Source organism: Tamandua tetradactyla, chromosome 6, assembly GCF_023851605.1.
Source record: "Tamandua tetradactyla isolate mTamTet1 chromosome 6, mTamTet1.pri, whole genome shotgun sequence".
Classification (NCBI taxonomy): Eukaryota; Metazoa; Chordata; class Mammalia; order Pilosa; family Myrmecophagidae; genus Tamandua; species Tamandua tetradactyla.
In genome coordinates, this window is record NC_135332.1 from 134,472,564 (window position 1) to 134,500,381 (window position 27,818).

Genomic DNA, 27,818 nt, shown 5'->3' on the forward strand with positions numbered 1-27,818 from the left:
CCAATAAAAAGTTCAAGAACCTTCTTTATAGAAATTGAAAAGCCAACCATCAAATTTATATGGAAGTGTAAGGAATACCAAAAGGCTAAAGTTATCCTGAAAAGGAAGAATGAAGTTGGAGGACTCATATTTCCCAATCCTAAACTTATTTCAAAGTCACAGAAATCAAAACAGCATGGTATTGGCATAAGGAAAGACATAAAGATCCATGGAATCGAACCGAGCCTCAGAAATCCCCCTCACACTTAGGGCCAAATGATTTTTCATAAGGCGGGAAAGAATAGCCTCTTCAATAAATAGTGCTGGGAAAATGGACTCTCCATTTGTAAAAGACAGGAGGACCCCTACCTTATACCATATACAAAACATCAACTCAAAATGGATCAAAGACCTAAATAAAAGAGCTAGAACTACAGAGCTCCTAGAGGAAAACATAGGGAAGCATCTTCATTGTGCTAGGCAATGGTTTCTTAGATTTCAAAAATAAAAGATGTAAAAAGGTATATGTTCAGAATTCTTATGCCAGCATCTCTCCCCATCTACCCTATCCCTACTTCAGAGATTCTCATTTACAATAGTTTTATGTGTCCTCAGGTGTTTCTTTAGGCTAGTATAGTTAATACACACATATGCATATTCTCATTTCCTCCATCTTCCTTATGCTAAAGGAAGAACACTTAATACACATTTTTTATCTTTCTTTTTTCACTTTACAATTTTTCCTGGAAATCTTTCCACAGTGGTCTACAAAAAGCTTCCTAATTTTTTTCTAGCTGGAGAGCATTCCATTGTGTGGCTATGTCGCAGCTTATTGTGGTGGTTTTACAACACAGTTACGAATTCTTTGACACTCCTCCCATAGAGAAGTGAAGTTTATGTTCCCTCACCTTGAATCTGGGTGGTTTGTGATTGTTTTGGCCAATAGAGCATGACAGCAGTGACATTATAGCTGAATTTTGAGAGTAGATCATAAAAGACCATACATATCCCATTTTGTTCTCTAAGCACTTGCTTTTAGTACCCTAAAGTGCCATGTAAGAAGTCCAGTTAACTCTGGGGTTGTCATGCTCATGAGACCACATGGACAGATTGCATGGAGAAGCCCTGTGATTGTGGGAAAAGAGAGAAATGCCCACTAGCCCCCAACTCTCCAAGATGCCAGTCATTTGAGTAATTCCCGGACACTTACAACTTGAGATCATTTGTTCCTTCAAGCCCTACTCAAATAATAATTTGTAAGCAAAAAAACAAAAAAATGAATGATATTGTTTTAAGTACTCATTACACAGCAATAGTTAGACACAGTAACAATTGTTTCCAATCTTTTGTTTTTTCGTTGTGGCAATGTATAACTTTGTACAAATATCAATTCATTCCTATGCACATATAGCTGTAGGATAAATTCCCAGAAGTGGGTAAATGAATAAATGTATTAATAATATTAATAAATTGAATGCATTTTAGATTTAATGATAAAGTAGTATATCTTACTCAGGGAGGTGATAATGGCAGCATATTTAGAGAAGCATAGCCACAACAATAATAAAGTCAAAAGCAGGTCATATGAGCATTGGTTTAAAGAACTAAAGACAAGTCTCAGAATGAGATTGAGATGGTAAGGTATCCTATGGAAGAGGAATGAGCTTGTTCAGATGACCAGAAGAGGCAAAACTCTCCACTATTAGATCTTTACTATATCCCAGAACTCACAAATATGCATTCATTGATACACTAACTTAAATCCCAACAATATTCCTATGAGATTAGATTTTTTATCATCATCATCATCATCCCCATTCTACAGGTAGGGAGAGAAACAGATAGGGAGAAATTTTAGAACTTTCCTAAAGTTACATATCTTGTAGGAGGTAGAACCATGATTCAAACCAAGGTGCTCAAATCCCTAATTTCATGCTTTTAATATCTGTACTCTTCTCCTCCTTAGATTTAAGAAGCTGAATTTCAATTCAATAGCAGAAATATATTTCTAAAAAAAAAAAAAGAGCTAAACCAAGACTTAATGGGTAGTCATGGGGGGTCATTTATTTAGATGAAATGTGTTCAAGCCTTAGTAACAAGGTTGGGCCGGGTGACCTATAAGGCCATGGGCAACCTTAGAAATCTATAATTCTAAAATCGCTAAATATGAAATGGCACTGGTCATTGCTCTAGATTTCTTTGTGCACATAACTCCAAAAGTTTTACCAACTTTTTTTTTCAGAGCATCCCCTAAAACATTTAACATTTTGTCTTCTTTAAAAAAACAAAACAAAACATTTTTCTATCTTTTGAAACACTCAAATGTATTGGCTTCATTTTCCTGAAAGATTGACAGAATTGGTTAGTCTCTCAACCTGAGGAAGTCAGTATAACATATGGGGAAAATTCAGCAGGAGAAAGAAAGCCCTTTTCTAGTCTCACCCTGAAAGTAACCAGTTCGTGGTCTTGGCAAATCACTTATCTTCTCTAAATGTGTCATTGTCCTTCATTGAATTAGCTATTACCTCCTTTATTCTTTCAGTCACTTCTGTAACAAGAAGGCAGCAAATAGTAGTGTGATTTGCTCCTGAAACTGTAAATTCTTTGAAAGCAAAGACCCTCCATGACTGACATACCTTAGCAGCCCCTAAGCACCTAGTACAACGTCTTGCACATAGACGTGATCAACAAAATGGACCTCAGTTTTCTTGCCTACTAAACAGGAAGGTTAGGTCTTTAGATCTTTAGGGTCTGTTCCCATTCTACAAATTCAACATGCTGTAGTGGAAAATAGATCCTATAAATTAAACATGACATAGTAAGTTAAAACTGGACAAGCCAATAAAATCTCAGTTTTATTCCTAGCTCTGTTATATACTAGCTGTGTAGCCTTAGCCAAATTATTGAGCCCTTCAACTACAGATTTCTTGAACTATACAGCTAGCTGATTTCTAAGATCTCCTTGAGCTCTAAAAGTTATAAACCTATAGATTATGAGAGCAAAACTATCCAGTCAGTTGGGACACATAGCTACTTGGACACTTATTAGAGTTCAAAATGTTTAGGAAAGGTATAATTTGAGTGATATTACCAATTTAATAGAAATCAATGTATATTTGGGAAACAGCCAATGGTCTAAGATTAATAATTCAAGTATCTGTAAAAATCTTCTCACTTTAAATCTACTCACAATCATCTTCACATATTGCTTCTTCTTCTGATTGTGAATTTTAGCACTTAATCTCAACCTATGATATTTCATCTTCTAACATGCCTTACTCAAAATTCTCCCTGTATAGAAATCACACATTCAAATATAAAACAATTAAGGGCTTTCTTGTACACTATTATTAGAGCCATATTATGAATCTACCAAGATTAAATATCTCAACTTCCCAAAATATAGACAGAAGAAATAATTTGCTCAGAACAAACTACCTTAACCAGTCATGAGCTACATGCGAACACACTCTACAGAGGCATAAAACACTGTGTCTTAGTTGGGCTTCTGATCCCTAAAAGAGGTGGGTAACATTCCCTAATGGTCAAGACACTATCTCTCCAGTTTCCAAAAGGGTACTGAAAAAAGGACAGTAATCTAAATGAAAGAGGGACATCAGAAGTCAGAGAGTGAAGTAAGAGAGAACGATGTGCCCCAATAATACACGTTCTTAATCCTAATCTGCATTCCTGTGGGTGTAACCCATTATAAATAGGACCTTTTGAAGATGTCATTTTTAGTTAAAGTGTGGCTAGCTGAAGCAAGGTGGGTCCTACATGAGAATCCTGGAGGCCTTATAAAGAGTAAAAACCAGAAGCCAGAGTCAGAGAAGACCACAGTTTGAAGCAGGAAGTCACAGGCAACAAGAAGAGCAGGCAGGACTACTGGCAGCCAGCACCAGAACACTAGGCTCCAGGAGAAAGTAAGCCTTACCAATATCTTGATTTTGGACCCCTTCTAGCCTCAAAACCATGAGCCAATAAATTCCTATTGTTCAGTGCAAACTCATTGTGTATTTGTGATAGCTGCTCTGGTAAAATAAGAAAGAGGGCAATATGTGTCTACATTTTACAGCTACAAATATATTCCCCTAGTATCCCTAGATTCCTTACAAAGAACAACTGCATCATAAAATATAAAAGCAACAGGGAACATAATAATATAATATCTAGTTTAAGCTACTCTTTGAACTGTGGGAAACTAAGACCCAGAGAGGTAAAGTAACTATTCGAAGATCAAACAGCTAGTAACTGGCAGAGATAAGAAAGAAAGGAAAGTCTCAGGACTCATATTCTTTATAATGACCAAACCTTCACCTGGTGGCAGATATTCTCTGAGACTATCAAGGAATTTAGCTATGCAATGCTTGGGAGAACTCACCTGAAGTCCAGGAAGAGAAGCTATGCTTTCCACTTCTTATTCATATATTTCTTATTTTTACAGCATAAAAGAGGCTCATTTACAGCAGCAACCAAGGAAAAGAGATAGTCTAGAAAAGTGCCAAAGCAACAATCTCCTATTCAAAAAAAAATAGAGGCAGAAAAGCATTCTCAAAAGAACAGACAACAGCAGGCAGAATTTATTTCCCTTTCAGAGCTATTCATGGGCTGTTATACCCAGTTTATTTAATATCTCTTGGTCATTATAAAAACAAAACACAAAACATCTGAGGACAAACTATCCAGGGTTTTCTGTTTTTCCCCAAAGTGAAAGTATTAGAGTTTCCATTTGGATCTCTTCCCAGATAGTTATTTATTGTCCTCAAAGATAGCTAAGAACATCTATCTTGCTAACTCTCTTCAACATCTGTATCCATCTGGCAAATCTTGCAAGATTTTATCAGAATGCTCTACTCTAAAGGTATGACGTCCCTGAAAAGAGTTTGCATGGTCCTTAGAAATAACTGGGAAATTGATAACATCATCTCCCACCACAGTGAAGTGTTACCAGGCATTGAAAAACAGCCCCAATGTCTCCTCAGACTCCAGATCAAACTGCCTACAAGCGTCAGCTCCAATTCTATGATGCCTACCAGGTATTTTAAACAAAACACTGCTAAAACAGAATATATGTTTCCTCTGTCCTTCTCCCCCTCCCACATACACCCCCAACCAACTCTTCCACCAATTTGCCCATTTCAGGTAAAAGCACCACCTTAAACTTATGCTTAGGTCATTTGGGGAGACGTTTAGATCTTTTCCTTTCCACTGATTCCATTCATCAGCAAGTCCTGCTCCACGTTCAAAATATGTCCTAAATCCAACCATATGTCACTGCTTCCCCCATCTCTACCCCAGTACAGACTACCATTCCCTCTTGCCTATTCTATCTGACAGCCTCCTTATTAGCCACGCTTACCCCCCAAGAGTCCATGCTCCATATACCAACAAGCATGCTCTTCTTAAGAAGTAAAACACTTCATGTCTCTACTTTGCTCCAAAACCTACATGGCATCCCATCATCTGCTGAACACAATTCCATCTTCTTGTGGTAGTCCACACAGCTCCATGGTCTTCCCTTGTCTTCCCATTCTATCCTCATCTGTCACACTCCCCCTAACCATTTCCTCCTTGTTTATTCAACTACATCTTTATACTTCTTCCTCTACATAGAACACCCTTTCCCTAAATTTTCAAATGGCTGATTCCTCCTCATTTTTCAGGCCTCTGAGCAGTTGTTATCTCTCGGGTACCTCTCTCCAGCACTTCATCGGAAATATTCTCCCACCCAGGCCAGTTATGCTCTATCCTCATAGCCTGCTTTGTTTTCTTAACTCCCTGAAATTATAATGCTTACAGTCTGTGTCTCTTAGGGGAACGTATGCTCCCCACCATCTGGAACAATATAATAGGCACTCAAATATTTGAAAGGGTAGCTGAATGAATGAAACATTTCTTGATGAATGTTTTAAAGCTGCTGGGGAGAGCCAGGAGGAAATGTGGGCATTGTAAAACAGAACAGAAGAACCATGGAGCCTGAAGCCTGCAGAATAATGGAAAAGGATTATAATAGGAACCGGGCTTCCCACTACACTGAAAAGCTTGAGGAAGATATACTTCACCAATGTTTGGGCTTTTTTTCCCTTCCCGAAGTTAAGGCCTCAATGAAGCAGATTTCGATTCAAGAACCAGTTTGTAAACACTAGCTTAAATGGGGCATTAACGTTAGCACAGCACAAAATTAAGTTTCTCCTATTCAGCAAGACATTGCCTTGCTCAGTATCATAGCAGCTGTGCATCCCTATTAGGGCCTTGGGGAGCCTCAGGCAACTGCTTTCAAATAGCTGCTTCTTTTTCTGCTCATTGGGACAACTGGGCTTCTAGAGAGCTCCAGGATCCTTGGCAAATACAGTGAGACTTGACTCTAACCTTACAGTGGGTGGTGTGTGCACTACGGGTATCAGAGTCTGCATCATTTCTTCCTGTCAACCTATAGCCAACCTCACACGCTGCAAGGATGCAGGGAGATTCAGAAATTAGAAAGACAACCAAAATGTATTCAAGGGTTTGAGTTAATTAAAGTCTGGCTTAGGGCATAATAGTTCTAAATGACTTAAGAATTTGCTCCACTTTACATTAAGGCACAATCTCTAACCTTAGATTTCTCCAGGTTTAGAACATAAGAGAATGATTGAAAGCATATTTTCTTTATTGTAGAATTTCTAAATAAGAAGTACAAGAATACATATCAATCTATTTCTCAAGGCAGGAAACAATTTTTCTAATCATTGAGAGCATTTCTTCAAATAATTCAAATTTACACATTTTTAAAAAGTGAAAAGGAAAGGCAATGCCTTCTAAAACACAATTATATTCACAGGCAACCTAAATGTGTCTCAGAATACAGGAGAATTCTCATTTTCATTGAAGTTAAGTTGCTTCAAGGTAACTCTCCAATTAAAATAAATATAAACTAAAATATTACATTAGACAGAAATGAATAATTCTTCAATTCTTAAAAAAGGCCTTGAGTTAAGCAAAAATAAACAACTCTCTCTAAGGTTACCAGTTATCTCCATGACACTAAGTTCAATTGATATTTTTTTTAGGCTTTATCATATTTGTTTTTTCTTGTAACTTTGACATGCTTACCACTCCCTCTTTTTTGAAGTGTTTTCTTACCCTTGATTCCATGATAGTATAATCTCCTAGATTTTCTCTTCCCAAGCTGGCAGCTACTTAGCAGGTTTTTGGTAGGTTCATCTTGCTCTAATTAGGCATTGTCCTAGGCTCTCTCTTCTCCTTACTTTATTCTTTCTCTTTAGGGGATCACATAGATCCCAAACCCAACTCTATCACATTGTAGCCCCCAGAGGAAATAACAATATTTGTATGTCTATTCAGAACTGGCCTTTACTGGCTTGAAAGCTTCAGCTGCCCCAAAGGCTCAGGGTAATCACATCTTAGCACATGTGTGGTCCATTCGCACCACATCCTGTGGCATCCTGGTGGGGCCTTGGGAAGCTCTGAATCCACATCCACGTAATTAGCACCACCTATATGTAAACTCATAATTATATATTTTCAACCCAGGCCTCATTTCTTAGCCCTACACAAACAGATCTGATTGCCTATCTGACACTTCTCCTTGGATAACTAAAAAGCTTCTTAAGTGCATCATGACTAAAACTAAGCTCATGATCTGTGATGCCCAAAGCTTGGTCCTCCTCTGCTGTTCTCAGTCTCAGTATAGGCACTTATACATTCTAGTTGTGCAAGTCAGAATTCTGTGAGATACCATTGCCACCTCTGTCTCACTCCCTTATTCAATCCATCATCAAGTTGTTAAAGTTTCCTTCTTAACACCATCTCATTTGTCTCCAACTCTGTCACCACCTGAGTCCAAGAGACCATCATAATTCCCCAGATTTACCTGAATTATTTCAACACCACTCAAGTCATCCAGCCTCATCCACTCCAGCCTCCCCTCTAATTTATTCTTTAATGTGTAAAAAGAGTGATTTTTTTTTCCCTTTGAAAACACAAATCTAATTAGGCCATTCCTTTGCTTATGGCAAAATTTCTTAGCAAGACCAACAATGCCCTGTATGGAATGACTCATACTTAACTGTTCTGTTCATCTATTGCTGTATAACAAATCCAAAAAAGTAAATGGCTATAAATAGCAATTTAATACTGTCTTTCATGGTTCTGTGGATTGATCAGCCTCAGGTGGGTAGTTCTCCCTTGGAGAATCTCATGCAGTTTCCGGAAGAAGTTGGCTAGGGTTAGAGTCACCTGCACGTACAACTGGGCTGAACATCCAAAATGACGTCTTCACACACGTCTAGGGTTCCACCAAGCATGGGAGTCTCAGGTAAGTGAGACTTCTTTCTTGGCAAGTGACTTTCCCTAAAGTACACTTTACAAGAGACCATGGCAGAAGCTACAAAACCTCTTCTGACCCAGCTTCAAATTATTCAGTGTCTTTTTACCTTATTCTATGGGTCAAAAGCAAGTCACAGGATCTGTCCAGATTAAAGGGGAGCAAACTACCCTAATGATTTTAGGCTAATATCTTTAAGATATTGTGGAAGTGGTGGGGGGAGGGACCGGAGATTACCAACTATACCTACCTCCCCAACCCCATTTTGTAGCACCTTCACTTTTGCTGTTTTCACCTTAACCACATGAGCCTTCTTTTAGTTCCTGGCACAAACCTTACTCCACCCTGCTAAAAGCTTTTGGCACATGCTTGTTCCTTTGTCTAGAATGTTCTTCCAATCCTCTTTTTGCCAAGTTAACTCCTGTTCAACTTTCAGATCTCAATCAAGACACCTTCCCTCACAAAAGTCTTCCTTGACTTCCCTAACCTAGTTAAGTCTTCTTATTATACTCTCATGGCAGTAGTATATTTCCGGCACCATCCTTATCCTCATTGTTGTTTTGCATTTATTTAGGTGATTATTTGATTTATGTCTCTAACTCTCCTACTTGAATGGAACAAGAGCCATGTATATTTCTATATTCCTACCACAGAGCCTGGCTAATACTCAATAAATATTTTGCTGAATGAATTTAAAAAGAAACTAAATCACTGTCTCTGAATAAAAATGACTTTTTCCCTTTATAAATTTATATGGAGTGTGTAATCTCAAAACACTTTTCCATATTTAATGCATAAATAATTAAACAACCCAAAATATAAACCATTGTTCACAGATGAAATCTCAAAGATGTAGAGGACATATTCTTTTGCCATATCCTACATAAAATTAGCAAATGTATAAACAAATCAATTAAATGCATCCAGATTGCATAAGTTTTCTGATATTTTTCCAATCTCCTTCCAAATGAGTCTGAAACTACCTTCGATGTTAATTTCTTTGCCTTCACATAAACTGAGAAGTGTTAGGAGTGGCGTATCATAATCTTGGGAGAGGTGATTCCTACTTTACGCAGAAATCTAGTACTGATAGCAGAAACATGATTCTGCTTATGCTAAAATCAGATGCATAATACTAACTGCTCTCCACCACATTATCAATAACTTGTCTAGAAATAAACACTCCACCAACTTTCCAGCTGAAATGGTATAGTTCATTTTGCGGTGTATGCTCATTTGAAAGGAAGTATGCCCCCTAGAAAAGCCATGTTTAAATCAAAATCCCATTTCATAAAGGTAGAATAATCCCTATTCAATACTGTATGTTTGAAACTGTAATCAGATCATCTTCCTGGAGATGTGATTTAATCACGAGCAGTTGTTAAGCTGGATTAGGTGACGACATGTCTCCACCCATTTGGGTGGGTCTTGATTAGGCGTTGAGGAAAAGTAGTTTCATTCTGGAAAAATTTTAACAACTGCAGAAATTCAATGAGTTAGCAAAAAGCTCTTTCTACTTTGAGGTATACTAGATTTTTACTGGAGTCCTATAAAGAGGACACATTTGGGAGAATGGGAGATTCAGAGAGAGCAGAGCAGAATGACATAGCCATGAGAAACAGAGTCCACCAACCAGTGACCTTTGGAGATGAAGAAGGAAAATGTCTCCCGGGTAACTTCATGAAACAGGAAGCCAGGAGAAGAAGCTAGCAGATGATGCCGTGTTCGCCATGTGCCCTTCCAGATGAGAGAGAAACCCTGATGTGTTAACCATGTGCCTTTCCAGATGAGAGAGAAACTCCTACTGTGTTTGCCACATGCCCTTCCACTTGAGAGAGAAACCCTGAACTTCATCAGCCTTCTTGAACCAAGGTATCTTTCCCTGGATACCTTTGATTGAACATTTCTGTAAATTTGTTTTAATTGGACATTTTCTTGGCCTTAGAATTGTAAACTAGCTACTTATAAAACTTCCCTTTTTAAAAGTCATCCTGATTCTGGTATATTGCATTCTGACAGCTAGCAAAGTAGAACAGGGTGGAAGCTCAGATTTCTGTTCTTAGAAGGTGATGTAGATAGTAAAGGGTTAGGTTGAAGAAAATGTCCTCTAGTTATGGCTCTTAACTTCTTTTAAAAAAAAAAAAAAGAATTATCAATGGTATCATAAACTCATAAAGCAAAGTTCATTATCAAAATGTGGATTCTGTTTTTGATCTTTCGACTTCCAACATTCAACTCTAATTGTTTTCGACTACTTAAAAACACCTGGTCTAACAGCAGAGTTTTCCTTACTATCTGAAATAAGTGTCATACCTTTATTTATTCTCTGTCCTCATTACAATGTTGGCTCAACAAGGGTATGGGTTTCATCTGTGTGGTTCACCTAGAGCAGTGCCTGGCACATCGAGGTGTCCAATAAATTACTGAACGAATTAATAATACTGGTCTTTTAGAATTCAATCTTGTATAATAATTGAGCCTATTATTAAACCAATAATGAAATAGTGTAAAATAATCTTTAGAAGATACTTATTTATTATTTTCTAAGGAAAGGTATTCTGTCAAAAATGTACATACAGCTCTTTTCTTTCTCATTTTTGCTTCTTCCTTCCTGTTATTATACCATACGAAATTAGTGTTTCTAATGAACTAACCTGCTTCATTCACCACTTAGGAAAAAAATCTAGTATACCTCAAAGTAGAAAAAGCTTTTTGCTAACTCATTGAATTTCTGCGGTTGTTAAAATTTTTCTAGAATGAAACTACTTTTCCTCAACGCCTAAACTGGAACTTGTACCCTATTGTGTAGTTCAAGGAGTCACCGGAGCTGCATTAGGTTAAACAAATGCATGGTAAGTGATAAAGAAATCCGTAACCGGGCACATGAATGTAACCAATTTTTAATAATTTAGCCACTAACTGACTGAAAATACAGACAAAAATAATCAGCCAGGCAGAGAGCACAAGAATAAGTTATACGACAATGACTTAAACCCAATTCTGTCTCTTAATCAAGTGTCAAATATTTTGTCTTAAAAGAGTGACTTGATAACGTCAAGTGATGACATTCACTGATGAGTGTTTAAACCTATTCTAGACCATACAACCTATGTAATAGTAAAATATTAATATCAAATTTGCCCTTTATAGGAAATTCCCCCATCTGGCAGGCATCCTCTGACATAACTTTAATGCTGACCAAAAAACATGATTTGTGGGTTTTCAGTGAGTGTTTCTTCCATTTGCACCTTGTTTCACAATGCATAGATCACACTAAATTATTCACAGCTAAACATCTCTTTCCTTTCTCCTGCTTTATGATTTGTCCTGGATTAAGATCTAGAATGTTGCTTTTCAAGCAATAATGTGTTAAACGGGATAGTTAAGTACTAGGCAACTTTAGCCTGCTCTGTAGCTATTCCAATTCCAAACTTTAACTTAGGCAAAGTTTTGTTACAGGAAACACGATCTGCCCATATTTTCAAAAGTATTAACTTTCTGCCTTCTTATGTTTTGAAACATCCCTCACATTCAGCCAAAAAGGACTGAGATACACTTAAGCACTAGATTTGAAAATGACATATCTGACCAACCTTTTCACTACCCTAAGTGATTTCTGAAAGTCTTGCCTTCCATTTTCCATAACTCCTGACCCCACCTTATTTCTACTATAAGAATCAACCAAAAGACTTGGAACAAAGAGAGATCTTTGAAGAGATTGAATAGTTTATTAAATAGATATCCCCTCCTTTCGCTCAATTACCATCAAATCTTTTTTTATTCTATCTTGATAAAAGAAAATAGAAATATATGCAGTATCAACTTGAATTACTTCAGAGAAGTTCATTTCAACCTCACCCAGATATACATTTAAAATATCCCATCTGCTCCTTCTATCAAGACTTAGGTTATCTCTCTTTATTCACAACTAAAGCTAATACATACTCCTTACAAGTAGCAGTAATGAAGGGCTGGCATTTCACACATAACAGGAATGGGGATTAGCTAAATTCATTTTAAGGCTATTCCCTGATTGGACCAAGCATTGGTGAGTGAATGGTAAGAGAAGCATATTTTTCAAGTTTAAAGCCCTCTCAAGGACAGATACCAAGGTGAGCAGTACTCCCCTGTCTCTCAGCAACCCAAAAGGATTTGTGAATGATTGTGAAAGATTTGCACCACCTCCCAGCTGCACTTAGGAGCTGCTCTAGAACAGCAAAGCCCAGGTTTGGAAATTCATGTCACATCATTTACCCTGGTCAACAAGAAGTCGTGAAACACACACACACACACACACACACACACACACACACACACACACACACACACACACACACACACACGCAGAACAGCCCTGCAATAGAGCTATCAGGCAGAAAGATTCTCCTCCCCAAGGAACAGCCAGCATCAGTCTCCCACAGTCTAAGCTTGAGCAACCAGGTCTTTAGAATTCTAGGCTTTTCCTTGCAAAGTGGAAAGGTCTACGCTGGCCTTACCTCTGGGGCTGCTTTCTTGTAAGTACGGTGGGGCTGTGGGAGTGACACTCCCCGAATGGGATGCTGACAGCAGAGGCGAGCGTTCGTCCACCCCATCAGCAGCCATGACTGCAGCAGCGGCAGCGAGGCCGAAGGGAGGCTGAGCCGGAGGTTGCGGCTCCGGTGGAGGAGGCGACTAGTGCTGCTGCTGCTGCTGCCGCCTCCGGAAGGGCCCAGGATGTGTCACAAGGCAGGAGGCGGGGTGGGGGGGAGTGCGGGGCTGAGCGATGGGGGAGGGGATGCGCCCTGGGAAGCATGAGGGGGGAGGGGGAAAGGAGAAAGAAAGAGACTCGAGAGGAGGAGGAGGGGAAAAAGGAGGAGCAGAAGCCCAAGTTAGCCTGAGAAAAGGGAACAAATTAGGACCAACTGGGAAATGCGGGGAGGGAAGGTGCAAAGTAACCCAAAAGGGGTGGGGGACTAATGGGGGGGCAGAGCGTGACAACTGGTTCTCTCTTTGTATTTTACATTTTCCTAATTAAAGAAAGGGAGAAAGGGCAGCCTCAAAGAGGGTAAGTGAAAAGACCTGTGACTTTAATGCAGAAAACCTCAAGCAAATAGATATCAATTTAATCCTCTAAGGACGAGGGAATCTTTGCTGCCAAACTTTACGGTAATTATTTTTAAAAGTTTATGCCTAGGATTATCAATTCGTTCTTGAGAGGCTCTTCTTTTGTTATGAAATCATTATTGAACATCTCTTGTGTAAGAGGAAGTAGACATTTTTTTAACGCTTCTTGGAATAACTTGCTTTTTCCTTTTGATTTTTTCACAGGTATTTGGCACTCTTGTAATAGTTCCTTATTAAAACTATACAAAGTGTGTTGACTTTTTCAAATTTCACTTTACAAAATAGGTTGCCATTTTACTTTTGTTTGTCTCTGGCACATAATGAATAATAATATAGGACATTTTAAAACAATTTTCCAAGACAATGTTTTAAAATAAATTTTCACATGTAAACAAGAGGGGGAAAAACTAGGCACAGTTCTTGCATTCTGTGTTTAGTTGATTATTGTTTTCCTTTTTCCTTTACAGATGGTTTAACATATATCCTAAAGGGAGTAATTTACATGGGAAAATAGTCTTGGTTTCGAATGGTAATTTTCCTGCAAAGGTTCTTTGAGCCACTCAATATTTATTACATGCTTACTAGGCCTGTGGAGATGAGTAGGACATGGTCCCTGTCCACAAGATATCTGAAAGGTCACACAGAGAACAAACCAAAAATGAGAATGATAGTCCCAGCTGTAGCTTTAAAGGGACACAAGAGGGCGGGCCGCGGTGGCTCAGCGGGCAAGAGTGCTTGCCTGCCATGCCGGAGGACCCCGGTTCGATTCCCGGCCCCAGCCCATGTAAAAAACAAGCAAATAAACAAAATATAATAAAAAAAATAAAGATGTTTCCCTTTCTTCCTCCCTTCCATCCTTCCTTCCTTCTCTGTCTTTCTTTCCTTCCTTTAAAAAAAAAAAAAAAAAAAAAAAAGGGACACGAGAAAGCAGACTATAGACATTTGAAACTACTACTCATATTACAGTAAGAAGGGTCTTTTGCTCTCTGGAGACATAATATACCAGTTTACTCTTTCTTCTAGAAAATGTAGGCACACGCTGTAAATTCTAAGGGAAAAATAAAAGAATGATGTTTTCTGTTATGTGACAGTTTTTGTGGATCAGTGGCACCAGGGTACAATACAAGATCCCCCATATGCTATGATCCTAGGACAATTATAGGTCTCCAGGAACCTAGAAAGAGAAGGACTCTAGAAGTAGCCCTACCTGCAAAAGTGCATGTAATTTACAAAATGAACAGAGTATTCCTAGAGTTGCAGTCTGGAGACCATTCAATTAATGGTAACCTTTTCAGAATAATCACCAAAGTCCTATCGCTACGGTGTCCTATCATATCACTATTACACACACTGTAACAGAGTGTGAACTGCTCTATTCCCACCCTGCATCCTCAACTGACATTGTGAGGTCAAAACCATATTTATTCTATTCACTATTAACTCTCTAGTTGCCTAGCACAGTGCCTCATGTTTAGTAGACATTCAATAAATACTTACCAAATAAATAAACGAGTGAACGAACAAATCTTACATAGTTCCAGAATCTTACTACAACAAACTGTTTAGCAGGAAAAAGTTAGGCGCATTTCTCAACTTTTTGATGAATATGACAATTTTGCCAACTGACTGACCAGTGTTTCTATTGTTTCATTATCATTGTACAACAAGGGTTTCTAAATTGCCCAAGTAACATTCAGTATAAAAGTGTTTTTTTATATAGTTTATCCATTTCAGAACTCACTTGAGAGTGACTCAGCTAATGACAATTATTCTTCATACACTGTTTTAAAAGGTAGTGAATACACAGAGATTATATTTGCAACAATGTTGAGTTAGATAAAAAGCAAAAAAAATCACTTTTCTTAATTGAGCATTACTTCATTCTAATTTACAGAGAATACTGTATTTTTTTTTACATGGGCAGGCACTGGGAATCGAACCCGGATCCTCAGGCATGGCGGGCAAGCACTCTTACCTGCTGAGCCACCGTGGCCCACCTGGGAATACTGTATTTTATAGTTACTCAGTAAAAGTTAAATAATATTCATTGATTGAAGGCATTTTTTTTTTTGGCTGGGTAAACTTTATTGATGGTACAGGACAAGGTAGGGCTCTCAGCTCCCCCCTTCTTCAGGGGGTCTGGGATGGAAACTGGAGGATGGGCGATTCTCAGTACTGGGGGATCGAGTGGGGCCAGGACTCCCCAGCAGCTGACAGCCTCTCTTCCTCTCCATGCTGTCACTGGGGCTGGTTGTCCAGGGGCTCTTACTCTTTGGATGCCATGTAGACCATAAGGTCTACCACCCTGTTGCTGTAGCCAAATTCATTGTCATACCAGGAAATGAGCTTAACGAAGTGGTCGTTGAGGGCAATGCCAGCCCCAGCATCAAAAGTGGAAGAGTGGGTGTCACTATTGAAGTCGCTCGAGACAACCTGGTCCTCAGTATAGCCCAGGATGCCCTTCAGGGGGCCCTCTGAAGCCTGCTTTACCACCTTCTTGATGTCATCATACTTGGTCACTTTCTCCAGCCGGCAGGTCAGATCCATGACAGACACGTTGGGGGTGGGGACACAGAGGGCCATGCCAGTGAGCTTCCCATTCAGCTCTGGGATGACCTTGTCCACTGCCTTGGCAGCGCCAGTAGATGCAGGGATGATATTCTGGGCAGCGCCATGGCCATCACGCCACATTTTCCCCGAGGGGCCATCCACAGTCTCCTGGGTGGCAGTGACGGCATGAATGGTGGTCATGAGTCCCTCCACAATGCCAAAGTTGTCATGGATGACCTTGGCCAAGGGGGCCAGGCAGTTGGTGGTGCAGGAAGCATCGCTGACAATCTTGAGTGAGTTGTCATACTTCTCATGGTTCACGCCCATCACAAACATGGGGGCATCAGCCGAAGGTGCAGAGATAATGACTCTTTTGGTGCCACCCTTCAAGTGAGCCCCAACCTTCTCCATGGTTGTGAAGACACCAGTGGACTCCACAACATATTCAGTGCCAGCATCACCCCATTTGATGTTGGTGGGATCTCGCTCCTGGAAGACAGCAAGGGGACTCCCATTGATGACAAGCTTCCCGTTCTCAACCTTGACAGTGCCTTTGAACTTGCCATGGGTGAAATCATACTGGAACATGTAGACCATGTAGTTGAGGTCAATGAAGGGGTCATTGATGGCAACAACCTGCACTTTGCCAGAGAGTATAGCAGCTTTGGTGACCAGGCGTCCAATACGGCCAAATCCATTTATTCCGACCTTCACCATCGTACCTCAGAGATGTGGCTGGCACTGCATGGAAAGATGCAGCTCTCTGTCTAGCGGGGAGGAGCAGAGAGCCGATTGAAGGCATTTTTATGACTGATACTTTGCCATCTCTATTCATGAGGTGAGCAAATGTATCTGTTGGAATAAAAGGTACTATATAAACAGATATGTGAGCTAGTAAGAGATGTAATGGGCTTAAGTTGGTGTGGCAGTGCCCTACTGCTAACACACTATATCAAAACCCTGTCTTAACACAGCACGATTTATTATTTTTCATGATTCTGTAGATTGATTTGGTGGCTATTCTGTGAGTCTCTCCTGGCTTACTCATCCTGCTACCTTCAGCTGGCAAGTTGGTTGGGGTTTAGACTCAGGTGGAACAACTGGGACAGCAGGCCATCTCTCTCCATATAGTCTTTTGTACCAGACTCTTTTGCATCTTGGTAGTCTCAAAGTAGTTTTCTATGAGGCTGAAGGTGTAAATAGTAAGACCTCTAAAAATATAGGTTCTGGTTTTTAAACAAATTCACTTCTACCACATTCTGTTGGTCACAGAAAGTCACACAACCAGTGGAGTAATAGAGTCCATCTCTCCTTGGGAGGAATGACAGTATTACATTGCATGGAACACAGAAAGGCATGATTCATTGAAAGCCATTCTATAACAATTAACCACGGTCTACCCTCTGGCCACAATGATTCATGACCCTCCCTCAAGCAAACTACCCTTATCCACTTTCAAGACCCCAAAGTCTCATCCAATCACCAGAGGTCAGAATCTTGTCATCAGAATGAAATCCAGGTGCAGATGAGGCACATTGGCTATGAGTCTGCAGGTTCAGCTCCTTGGGGAGAGTAACTTTTGATCCGGAAACCTGTAGAATAAAAAGACAAATTATGGCTTTCCTTAGCTCCCTACCACTTTCATTTCACAGTGAAAGAGGTGCAGGATAACAGCAGTAAGCGCTCCTATTTCCTAAGGCAGTGGGCAGCAATGTGGGGTTCAGAATGGAAGGTTAGGGCATATACTGGACCATAGAATTGTAAAATCCAGCTGGACACATACGACCTGTTCCCTTGACCCCAGGAGCAAGGAAAGCTTATTTATTAGAACACAGTTGTACTCCTGATTCTACTCTGTATCCTCACCTATTGCTTTCCTTGGCTCTTGGCTCTACCCGTTTAGTCCTCTCTTTAACATAAGAACTTATTCCTAGCTGCAGTTTTGTAGCATTCTCAGCCTACCTCTGCCCCCTCTTTTATTTTGAACTTCTCTGTCCCTTTTAATCCAGGTTGACGTAACTCCTTTAAAAACTTATGGTGGGGGGGGGTGGTACTAGGGTAATTCAGTGGTAGAATTCTCACCTGCCATGCAGGAAACCCGTGTTAGACTAGCAATCCGTGCACTTCCCCCCAAAATAAACAAACTAGCAAAAACAAACAAGCAAAAAATTCAACAAATGATGCTGCAATAATGGGATACTCACATGAAAAAGTAATGGAAATGTGACCCCACCATCTAGCATCCAAAAAACACAAACAAACAAACAAACAAATGAACTTAGAGGGCCTTGCCCTTTTCTTGAGGCTTACTCCTGTGAAGCTTATGTGGGTAGCAGAGAAGCTTAGCCTACCTATAGGCATGCCTGAGAGTTACTTCTGGAGGACCTCTGTGGTTGCTCAGATGTGCTCCTCTCTCTCTTTAAGCCAAACTCTGCAAGGGAAATCATTGCCCTCCCTCCTACATGGGACCATTATATCCAGGGGCAAAGGTCTCCCTGGCAGCTTGGGAGATGAGTCTCCAGGATGAGTCTGGCCCTGACACTGTGGGATCAACAATTCCATCCTGACCAAAAGGGAAAAAAGAAGTATAATAAAGTATCAGTGCCAGAGAGAGTTCAAATAGACTCTAGGGGCTACCCTGGAGGTCACTCTGATGTAAGCTTCAGTTAGATATTGCTACCTATCATAACTTGCCAACCCCCAACCAAAACCATTCCAGCAATCCTAAAGAACATCTAGAGCAATATATAAGATTCTACAAAGGCTTCATGTACTAAGATAACTTTTCAGGAACCTACGACCTTCGAATGGGTTCCTGGATCAGATAAGCCCTGAAACATAGAGGGCCCAGCCTCCCCAGAAAGAACATCAGCTAGTTCCTTCTCCCTACCCTGTATTATTGGCAGCCCTTTCGAACATGAAAATGTTAGAATGGCCATAGCCCAAATACCCCTAAAGAGTGAGATAGAAAAATCAAAGGTGATGGTGGAGTTATACAGAGAAGGCAGGGTTTAACAAATGAATATGATTGCTGGATCATTAAATTGATATTTCTTTTAGTTTCCAGTTCCTTAAGAGCAGCTAGAAGTAAAAACCTAAAATTGTGAAATTGTAACCCATACCAAACTCTGAAATCTGTTCTACAACTAATTGCTGTGCTGTGCTTTGAAATTTATTGCTTTTATATATGTTATTTATCACAAAAAAGAAAAAAAGTCAATTGTAATGATAAAAAGAAATATTTATTCCTTCTGGCCTCCTCTATTCCAGAGCAGCTAGAAGTAAGACTCTGAAAGGATGGTATGGTAGCCCATGACAGACTCTGGGATCTGTCCTGTAACTGCTTGTTGGAGAGTGCTCTGAAAATTATTGCTTTTTTCTTTCTTTGCTTTGTATATATGTTATGTTATGCAATTTAAAAAAATCAACATATAGGGCATTGTATGAATCTGATTGGGACTTACATTATACTCAAAAACACGCAGTCCTGTTTTTGTTTTTATTTTGTTTTGTTTTTTTGAGACAGATCTCTATATTGGACTGTATTTGAGATTCTTCAGATTTTCAGAAACCCCGTTGTCTATCTAAGGATGTCTCCTAATTGCTAACTTGAATCTTTCAGAGGTCTTAACAAGGGATTTCACAGCCATATGCTTGATCTGAATTTTACCCTGAACCCATTTCTTACATTGAGAATCTTTTGCTAGGTGGAAAGACCATCCTGGGCCCTTTATATTTTCTCTAAATTTTATGGAAAACTGAAAGCTCCTTCTTTAGCTCATTTCTCTGGTAAGCAGGATAGTGGCTCTCCAAAGATGTCCACACCCTAATCCCTGGAACTAAAAAAGCCCTACAACTAGGTCTCCAGGTTCCCAGGTTTGATAATAGAAACAGCGTTAATCTTTATATAAGCCTCCTGTAATTAAGTTCCATAGTCCCCAGAGAGGTAATAACACTATATTGTTATCTTTCACCTCTCCCAGCTGTGCTGACCTTTCTGGCAAAGACAGGATTGATGATCTTGAGCAGTAAACAGACTTCCAGGCCTTGATCCAAGGTTCCCTGGCCAAATATTCACCCTTATGCATCTTAGTTACATTTTAGCAAATCCAAATAGGAAACTAGATTGCACCACCAAAAATTTTGTATTATACTCCCTACATTTCCAGAAGAATCCACAAATGTCATCTCCCTGATTTTCTTTTGTTCATCCCCAATGCTCTTTGATCCAAATAATGCTTATAAACCTGGCTCTTACAGTCCTTTAGGGAGACAGGCCTTAGACACTGAGGTCCCTGAATCTGCTGGCTAAATAAATTACTTCCTTTTGTGACCAAACTGGTGTGAAAGTCATTTCACTGCACAGGGCAAGAACCCAAGACCTGCAAGGGCTCCTTCAGAACCTGTGAATATTTAACTTACATGGCAGAAGGGACTTTGCAGATGTGATTACGGGAACAAACCTTGCCGATGGGGAGATGATCCTGGATTATCCAGGTGGGTCAATCAAATTACACGAATCTTTAAAAGTCATAGTCAGAGATACTTATAAAAGCGGAAGAAGCAATTCAAACTGTGAGATGGACTCAACCCACCATGGCTGGTTTTGAAGATGAAGGAATAGGGGCATGAGCCAAGGAGTGTAGGGGACCTCTGGCTCCTGGGAATAACCTCAGCAGACAGCAGCAAGGAAACGGGGATCTCAGTCATACAATCACACTGAATCCCTCTTACCCTTCCCTGTCTACTCGCAGAGGATCTAGAACCAAGACGAAGGAGAAAGAAGCTGAGGCCCAGAGGAAAACTGCACTTCTGTCTTCAAGGTGAGAAATGAGAAAGAGGTAGAGAGAAGATCATTCCCCTCCCAATTTCTGGTCCCTCAAGCTACAATGCTAGCAGCTGACAGAAAAGAAAACTTTGATTTAAATATTAAATATCTTTGGATGCAGTTTTGGCCTTTAAAACTGACAAAGGAAGAAACCCAACCTCTGCCTCTGGAAGAGCAGGCTCCTGAGCAAGCTGAAGCACATGTCAACTACCATCCTTGGGAGCATGAGCAGGGACAGGGACAGGAGACAGAGAGAGGGAGGCCACAACGTGTGCTTTCTGAAGTTTGGTCTAGAGTTCTAGAATTCTAGTACTAGATTAGAATTCAGTATCACTTCTTGAGCTTGGTTCAGAAATTGTGATGTGATCTGGGCAAAGTTTGAGGTTTTGGAATCTTTTCCGCTAGGAACGGTGAGCACCCTGCTGCCTTTCTTACTCATGAGGTTGGTGTGCAGCAGCTGGGGTCTGTGTGCTGTGCTAGTCACGGCTCAAGTGCATAGGCTTGTTCTGGCTTTCTCTCTCATCTTCAGTTCAAGGTGATCCCATGCAGAGAGCCAGGTACTAGTGGGTATGCTGCAGTCCTGATAGTAATTCTGCAAAATGCATTGAGAAAAAGGGACCAATGTTCGACCTACCTCTTGGTAAAACTGACAGGATCCTCCCTTTGAGGACTGACCCTTTTACAGTAGGATGAGGTTGCAGAGCATGATGATGTCGTCCCTCTTTGTGAGGACTCCTGTTGGATCTGCTCTTGATCTGGAAGTGGCTTCCTAGTTGAAATTGAACAATATCAACCAATAGATGGAGATGATGCTTTCCATTCCAACGTTCTGCCTCTCAAGAGGAATCTACGTTCAGATGACCAGGACTCGGATCAAGATGGATTGGAAGATAATTTTATTAAATAAAAGAGAGAGTTTCCCCACCTTGACATCAGGCAGTGTATTCAGCATCTTTTGTGTACTGAAGTTAAATGATTAATCTTGGGACAAAAAGTTTTAGAGAAATTTTAAAACATTGGAAAAGAGCTTATATTTGTATCACTTTTATCCTCATGGATTTTAAAAATAATAAACTTATTCTTTAATACTGACAACTCTCATATTGTTCTGAAAAATGCCTGTGTTCTCTTTGCCACATTCCACCAGCCATATTATGTAATTAACTAGACTCCCCAAGCCAATAAAATTGCTTTAAAGAAAAAATTATGCTGTTTTTAAAAAAATTGTTTGAGAAGCAAATTGACAGGCAAATTTTCAGACCTTTTTAGTTGTCAGGAATGTGCCTCTAAATATGAATTACAGATGAACCCCATTTCTTTTGAAAAAATATCAAGATACAACACAATGAGTTTATGGAGTGGGTTTTATTGTGCAAAGTAAATTACTATAATATTATGATTGGATATGTTTGCAGAGCTAGTGGACATTATCTACAAGTATGGTCTCTGTAACAGTTAAAAATTTAAGACCCAAATTAAAGCACAGCCATATTCTTACTGCCACACGCTACTTTATCTTTTCCTCTGGATATCTGCATTTTCAAATTGCCCTATTAAAGCAGAAGTGTAACAAAAAAAAAAACTTGACCAGGAAGTTATGAAACCTATTCAAGATGTGACGATGTGTTATGATACCTGCTACCTACCCGTCTCATATCTTGTTGAGTAAGGGGGGATTTTAAATGGCCTTGTTAGGACAGTATTTGGAGAAAAATATAATCAATTCATGCTTGTACCTCACGGAGTAGAGTTTATTTAGAGATAGATAGATAAGATAGATAGAAGTATATATATATATGAACGTAACCTCAGAAGTCATGCTTTCACTGATTCTAACATTTCTGACTGCTAAATATAAGTGTTTGGTACTAAATGCTGGGGCTACAAAGATGAGAAGACAATACTGTAACCATTCCTTGCTCTGATGGAGATGAACACAATTGCAAGAAGATAGGAAGGTTGCCAATATGTATTGAAAATGTGACCATTTACTATGCTAGTCACCATTGTAACTAATCATTTTGGTCAAAAATACCTTTACCTTATATATAGGTAAAATTATCTTAATATATAACATTATGCCATCTTACTTTATAATGTTTCAAGATCCTCAACTGCTACATTAAGCGTTATAACTTCTGCCTTGAAGAATTACTATCAAGTACTTTTCACTGTATCAAGCAAGTTTCTCTGAGAAATTTTGTGTTTGTGTGTCTTAGGGTTGAAAGTGTATTTAAAAGGTAATCTTATTCTTTGTTGAATTATTCACCTTTCTTATAAAAACAGTGCAATTTTCCTACTAATGAATTTTGATTGTGACGTAGTCATCTTATCACTTAGACTCTTTGCTGGAATTGTTTCCAAAGTAATGGTTCTCCAGTAGAATAACAATCCAATAAACGATTTTAAATCAGTATATTCTCAAGTGTTTGAGAGTAATAAATAAAGTGTTTTGGGAGCAATAAATATACTTTATTATGTTAGTCCACTAAGATTCCAGGGTTTATCTATTACAGCAAGAGGTGTATTCTCTACCAAAGAAATACATAGAGGGAGTTAAAGGAATTTCTTTGACTTTATATATGAAATATGTTGACCCTTTGCCTGTGTGGAGAAATGTAAAATTTTCTTCTCTGAACTTACACTCTCCCCTGGGTTCCCTAGTACCAAGAGACTAACCCACTCCCTCTGAATTTCTCCTGTGAGTAAACAATTCCAAGAACAGGACATAATGGACTGAGACAAGCCAAGTCTCTCTCTCTGTCCTTCACACACAAACACATACATAAACTCCTTTTCTAAAAGATTGCAACATCTGTTTGACCAAAGCCCAACAAACTTCCAGCTGGAACCCTGCTGTTTTGTTTCTTTGACTTATAAAAGTCCCTCTTGTGGCCCATGTTCTGAGAGACACTCTCTTTGGGTATTCTCCTTGTTGTAGCAGCCTGAAAAAATTATCCACTCCTCTGAGTCTCAAACAACTTTTGAAAGTGAGAATCTGTAAAAAGGGAAATATTTCCCCCATTTATTGCTTGTCTTTCAGTTCTCTGGTGAAAATATTTTAATGCCTGTCTGTCCACGACATGCTCTCTTCACATGATTTTTCTTTATGCCTCTGTAATTTATAGCTGGTAAAGGGTTAAACTGTCTTCTTTTATTGACAGTACTCCTATCCTCATTCTTTTTCATTCCACGTTAAGTCCAGGATTCATGATATAATAATGAGCAGAGTGCCATTTCCAACCTGGTCCCTCTCATGCCTTATTGGGCACCCACTCTCAAGACTGCTCTCCTTTTTTGGTCATCTGACTGCTGAGGATATGCTTCAGGTCACTCAGTCTTTCTAAGGAAACCTGTCTTGCCCAACTACCAGCTTGTCCTTACTTGTCACATCTTTTCATTGCCCTTAGTGATCACACTGGCCATACTCATCAAAACTGCTAGTCAGACTAGCTAAACTGATCTCATGCATCTGCCTCTAACACTGGTCTGCATGACGGGAGGGGCTTTCTATTTACCAGTTAGATCATTTAGGTAGAATAATATTAGAAAGGTGTATCAGTCTCCTATTGCTGTTTTAACAAATTATCACAAATCTAGTGGCTTGAAACAACACAAATTATAATCTTACAGTTCTGGAAATCAGAAGTCTGAAATGTTTTTCACTGGGCTAAAATCAAGGTATCAGCAGGGCTGCATTCCTTAGTGGAGGCTGTTGGAGAGCATACATTTATTGTCTTTTCCAGGTTCAAGAGCGGCCTATATTCCGTGGTTTATAGCTCCTTCTTCTATCTTGAAAGCCAGCAGTATCGCATCTTCAAATCTCTCTCTTACTCTGATCCTTCTCCTGTCTCTTTCAGTTATAAGGAACTTGGGTTTGGGCCCACCTAGATAATCCAGGATAATGTCTCCATCTCAAGATCCTTAATCATATCTGAAATTTCTTTTTCCACATAAAATAACTTATTCACAGTTGAGAGATTAGTATGTGGACATACTGGGTGGGGGAAGGGGGTATTATTCTGTCTACCACAGAAGGTCTTTGCCACACCATAATGTGAAGGCAAACATACCTTTTTTCTCACTCAAATTATGTCTAGTCGTGGACCTCTCAGTGTAGAAATTCAGACAAAAATCTCAATTTTTAACTTCTTTTTTAGAATTAATATGCTTTGATTAATATAAGTTTAAAGTCTAACAAAAAGTAAAATAAACAAAAACAAAAGCTAGACTCTTCATTCACAATAAATACTTACATTGATGGAAATCCCATTAATTGCAACTCACCATAAGAGATAATTTTTAGTTAGAGTGATACAAGAAACATCTGCACTTACATGTGACTTACTTTTTCTTTTTTAATATTGGAAATATCTCAAAGATAATTATATAAATTGTCATTTAGAAGACAAAATAAAACACATATGCACTAAACAAATATGTCTACCATTTGGTTTTCTGCTATTTCTCATTAACCAGAGGATGGGAAACACAAGTCATTGCAAAATGCTTCACAGGATCAATGAGTATAATATAAAAATGTAAATATGTGAAATCTCTTCATTATAATATTAAAGAGTTTCAATTCTACCACTGCTTGCTTGTTTGCTTTCCTTCTAGTAGCTGTTTTTATCATCTGTCTTTTCCTTCAATCATAAAAAAGAAACCAAAACACTCGTTGATATGAGGATATGAAAATGAATAAAGAAGGACTTTAAGTCTTGAGTTCACAGTCCAGTGTGACATATAAACAGAAAAGTAAAATACCATTTCTAATAATGGAAATACGAAAGGGAAAAAAAAAACCCACACCATGGAAATTCAGTTAAAAGAGCATCTGATTTTTTAAGCAATCATACCTTAGAAAATAATGAACTTAGTTGTGTGTTTTTTTTTTTTTTAATGTTATCGCTAGGGGTACGAGAGTAGTTCAGTGGTAGAATTCCTGCCCGCCATGTGGGAGACCCGGATTCGATTCCATGCCCATGTACTTCCCCAAAACAAACAAACAAGCAAATAAACAAAAGAAAAATCAAACAAAAACAAAAAAAAAATTCAACAAATGGTGCTGCAATAAAGGGAGACTCACATGGAAAAAGAATGAAATGTGACCCCCACCCATACAGTATACAAAAGAAAAAAAGAAATGTTATTACTAATAAAGTGACTAGAAGGACGAAAAGAATGGGGGGCCACTCTCCGCTTCCCCCTCCCTCCCCCTCCTCCTTCCTTTCCCTCTCCTTCCCTCTGTCCCCCACTGCCCTTCCCCTAATTCTCCATTCCATTTCCTCCTGGGCTCTGAGGACCCCGTCCTAGCCTGACCTGTCTCTCGGCCTGCAACCTCTGCGAAGCCGCCGGTGCCACTCCCTGCCCACGCGGGCCCGCCGCTGCCCACGCCTGTCCCCTGGCTCCCGGCCCTGCCCGGCTACCGCCTTGCCGGGGCTGGCTTTCTGAGCCGCCGCTGCATACCCCTCTCTGCAACCTCTTCTGCCAATCGGGGGACCCCGTTTCCCCTCCCGGTAGTGGGGGCCTGCCCCTGGGGGTCCAGCGGTGCTGGGCCTTCGGGATGAGGAGGACACGGTGTCTGCTGGGGCTGCGCGCGTTCGTGGCCTTTGCCGCCAAGCTTTGGAGCGTCTTCATTTACCATTTGCACGGGCAGATCTGCACGTAATTCAGCACCAAACGGTTGGATATGATATCCTTCCTTTATCTCCTGTGTCCCTGAATCGGCTGAGCCAGGTGAAGAGGAGGTTCCTGGTGCTGAATCTGGATGAAATACTTATCCTCTCCCAACAGGATGGGGTCCCGAGGCCCACGGTTAGGCCTGGCACGCCTCCTGGCTTCATCCTCAAGGTGGTAATAAACAAGCATCCTGTCCGATTTTTTGTATATAAAAGGCCCCATGTGAATTTCTTCTTAGAAGTGTTAAGCCAGTGGTCTGAGCTGGTGGTGTTCACGGCAAGCATGGAGATTTATGGCTCTGCTGTGGCGGACAAACAGGACAACAGCAGAAGCATTCTCAAGAGGAGATACTACCGACAGCCCTGCACTTGGGAGTTGGGCAGCTGCATCAAGGACCTCTCTGTGGTCCATGGTGACTTCTCCAGCATTGTGATCCTGGATAACTCCGCAGAGGCTTACACAAGTCATCGATACAACGTCATCCCCATCAAGTCCTGGTTCAGCGACCCCAGTGACAGTGCTTCTCAATCTGCTCCAGATGCTAGATGCCCTCAGGTTCACCACTGACAGCCGTTCTGTGCTGAGCCAACACAGGCTCTGGTGACAGCTGCCCCTTCACTTGAGTCGGGGGGAAGGGAGGGGGAGCCCTCGGAAGCTGTCTGATCCCCTGCCCAATGGTGAGGACAACCCAGGCAGGATCTGCCCCTCCCAGCCCTCTCTGCCCTGGGAGCCCGGCACTCCACTTGGAGTTTGTATGGACCCGTGGGCCAGACTCTGAAGCAACCTCACTCTAACCTGGTGTCACACTCCCTGGAAACCCCAGAATGGGACACAAACCAAGGCCTAGGAGAGCTGAAAGAAACTGTCTGTGTGGAAAGGCAGAACTGGCCAAAGTGAGAGACATTTGGTGTTCCAGGAGGCTCAAAGAGAAGCAAGCCAGCTTTGTTGTGATTTGATTTTTTAAAAACTCTTGTACAAAACTGATCATATTCTTCACTCCTGTTTCAAGGGCTGGGCTGTGGATAGGAGACTGGGATTTTGGGCCACTGAATTTGCCCCAAACTTGTCCCCCTTTCCCTTTATTTTTCTCTTTTCCTAGATTCCCTCAAACCTGTAACCAGCTCTCTCTTTTTCTTCTTTCTTTTCTTTTAAACCAGGCGTTATAACTTTGAAACTGGGGGTGGGGTGGGGGGGGAGAATGAATAAATTAGACTCTCAACATGTTATGTAGTAAGTGCTGGAGTGAGGGAATATTTGGAAAAGAAAAATGATTTGCCAGCATAGATTCCACTAAAATTATTATTGGTATAAGTATTTTGACTACCAATTTTATCTGTTCTAGAAAGATAC

The 27,818-nt window shown here is 40.1% G+C and overlaps 2 protein-coding genes and 1 pseudogene across 4 annotated transcripts in view; 1 reads left to right on the plus strand and 2 right to left on the minus strand.

Moving 5' to 3' along the window:
- The window catches only part of PIP4P2 (phosphatidylinositol-4,5-bisphosphate 4-phosphatase 2), an 84,169-nt gene extending 71,181 nt beyond the window's left edge, over positions 1-12,988 (minus strand). For both annotated transcript variants that reach the window (XM_077167174.1, XM_077167172.1), the window contains exon 1: positions 12,802-12,988. In XM_077167174.1, coding sequence (XP_077023289.1) covers positions 12,802-12,907 — 106 coding nt within the window. In that variant the 5' untranslated portion in view covers positions 12,908-12,988. The remainder of the gene's footprint in view (positions 1-12,801) is intronic.
- Positions 12,989-15,532: 2,544 nt separating this feature from the next.
- LOC143686371 (glyceraldehyde-3-phosphate dehydrogenase-like) lies at positions 15,533-16,693 on the minus strand. Of its 2 annotated transcripts, XM_077163229.1 has the most exons (2): positions 16,553-16,693; positions 15,534-16,498 (listed from the first exon to the last, which is right to left on the minus strand). In XM_077163229.1, the coding sequence occupies exons 1-2, from the start codon at positions 16,673-16,675 to the stop codon at positions 15,674-15,676; spliced, it is 948 nt and encodes a 315-aa protein (XP_077019344.1). In that variant the 5' UTR covers positions 16,676-16,693; the 3' UTR covers positions 15,534-15,673. The 2 variants fall into 2 exon arrangements, with proteins under 2 accessions (XP_077019343.1, XP_077019344.1); XM_077163228.1 differs by having other exon boundaries at positions 15,533-16,693.
- Positions 16,694-26,352: 9,659 nt separating this feature from the next.
- Positions 26,353-27,072, plus strand: LOC143686372 (CTD nuclear envelope phosphatase 1 pseudogene; annotated as a pseudogene).
- The last annotated feature ends 746 nt before the right edge of the window (positions 27,073-27,818 follow it).